The 1,577-nt window shown below is 37.2% G+C and overlaps 1 protein-coding gene across 1 annotated transcript in view; it reads right to left on the reverse strand.

Moving 5' to 3' along the window:
* The window catches only part of LOC106532578 (desmin), a gene marked incomplete in the record, with an annotated part of 28,045 nt that extends 26,689 nt beyond the window's left edge, over positions 1-1,356 (reverse strand). The window contains 2 exon segments of the mRNA XM_014028676.1: positions 363-695; positions 1,173-1,356. Coding sequence (XP_013884130.1) covers positions 363-658 — 296 coding nt within the window.
* Positions 1,357-1,577: the final 221 nt, after the last annotated feature.

The following is a 1,577-nucleotide window of genomic DNA, read 5'->3' on the forward strand; positions in this document are numbered from 1 at the left end:
ATGTGATTGGCTGATTAGAAATTAAGTGTTAACGAGCAGTTGGACAGGTGTACCTAATAAAGTGGCCGGTGAGTGTATATAACAACTTTATCGCCCAAATCAAAAATCCCTTAACTAAATATTAATCTGTAAAATTAAAAAGGTCAATGGTGAAAWTGTTTTTGCTTCCAAGTTACTTAACCTAAACTGGACCTTGTTTCCWCTAAAATGTATTGATCTAAATTTCACAGAAAACCAGCTTTTCTTTAGTCTTTCCTTCAGTAAAAAGAAATGAAATAACAAACGCACACAAACAGACATGATTCTGAAGGCAGTAAATATTCACCACTTTTCTTAAAGAAACACATATTTGCCCCTCCCACCTTTTTTTTAGTTTGTCCTGTTCCACCTTGAGAGATGTTATGTCACTGAGTAAGTCCTTGTTCTCATTAACCAGCTTGCTCGTCTCCTCCGTTTGCATTTCAGTAATGCTTGTTGAGGAGTAACTYCGTAAACTCTCTACCTCCAAGGTCAGCTCCTTGTTCTGTAGCTTCAAGGAGCTGATCTTCTCAATGTAGGAGGCAAAGCGAGTGTTCAACAGCTGCAGCTGGGCCTTCTCATCGTTGCGCTTTTTCAGAAACTCCTCACTGACAGGGCCTAATGCATCAAAGTCTGACATGGCRATGAAAGAAATCCTGGTGCTCTTACTGGATGTGCTGCAGTAGGAGGTGGTTTGGTTGGAGAATACAGATAAGATTAAGGTGCAACAAATTAGAAGAACACAGAGAAACAAATACCTTCCCCTAGATATTTCCTTTTTTTAGTCAAAGCCTTCTCTCCTTTCTTCCTATTTCATACAGTTATAAGGAAAATTATGAAGACAGTTAATTTGTTTGCATGACAGTATTCATCAGAACTCTGTTTATACAGTACACATTTAGTCATTTTTAGATTTTTCACTTAAAGTAATGGGTAATAAAAGTAATCTGTTTTCAACCAGCTTTTGTGTTTTTGCTTAAATAAAACAGATCCAAGTCAAACTGTTCTCAATAACCCAGTGTAGCTTTTGCATGTCTGTGTCATGTTTCAATTTAAACTCAGCTAGAGAAATTCAAAACAAATGAACAAGAAATGTTTTTTTTCTAATTGCCTGAAAGGATAAAAAAAATATGGGGAAAAAAGTCAGCTCTTACCGTTTGAATGTTAGAGGAGAAACTCTGGGCAAATGTTGCAGCTCTGTGGCAGATGTGTTTGCTATATATGCTTTTTAATTGCAGGTAAAAATTTAGTCACACCCATGAAAAACTCTTGCTCCAAACTGTTTCACTTTCCTTGCCTGACATTCACTTTTTGACAAACGTGTTGAGCGAGCTACATTCAGGTTGATGCAGTTAAACAAGCAATTAATCCAGTTTAGTTTTTAGTGCCAGACCAAACCAAAATGAGAAAGTAAAGAGAGGCAGACACACAATGGTTGGTCCAGGTGTAGTTTATATAGGAACAAAGGCAAAGAAAATACATGGTAAGTAGAAATACAAACATGGGGCCTCATGCAAGAACCGTTCGTACGCACAGATTTGTTCTTAAGTTGTGCGTAC

The sequence above is a fragment of the Austrofundulus limnaeus genome, unplaced genomic scaffold (genome assembly GCF_001266775.1).
Source record: "Austrofundulus limnaeus strain Quisiro unplaced genomic scaffold, Austrofundulus_limnaeus-1.0 Scaffold795, whole genome shotgun sequence".
Taxonomy (NCBI): domain Eukaryota; kingdom Metazoa; phylum Chordata; class Actinopteri; order Cyprinodontiformes; family Rivulidae; genus Austrofundulus; species Austrofundulus limnaeus.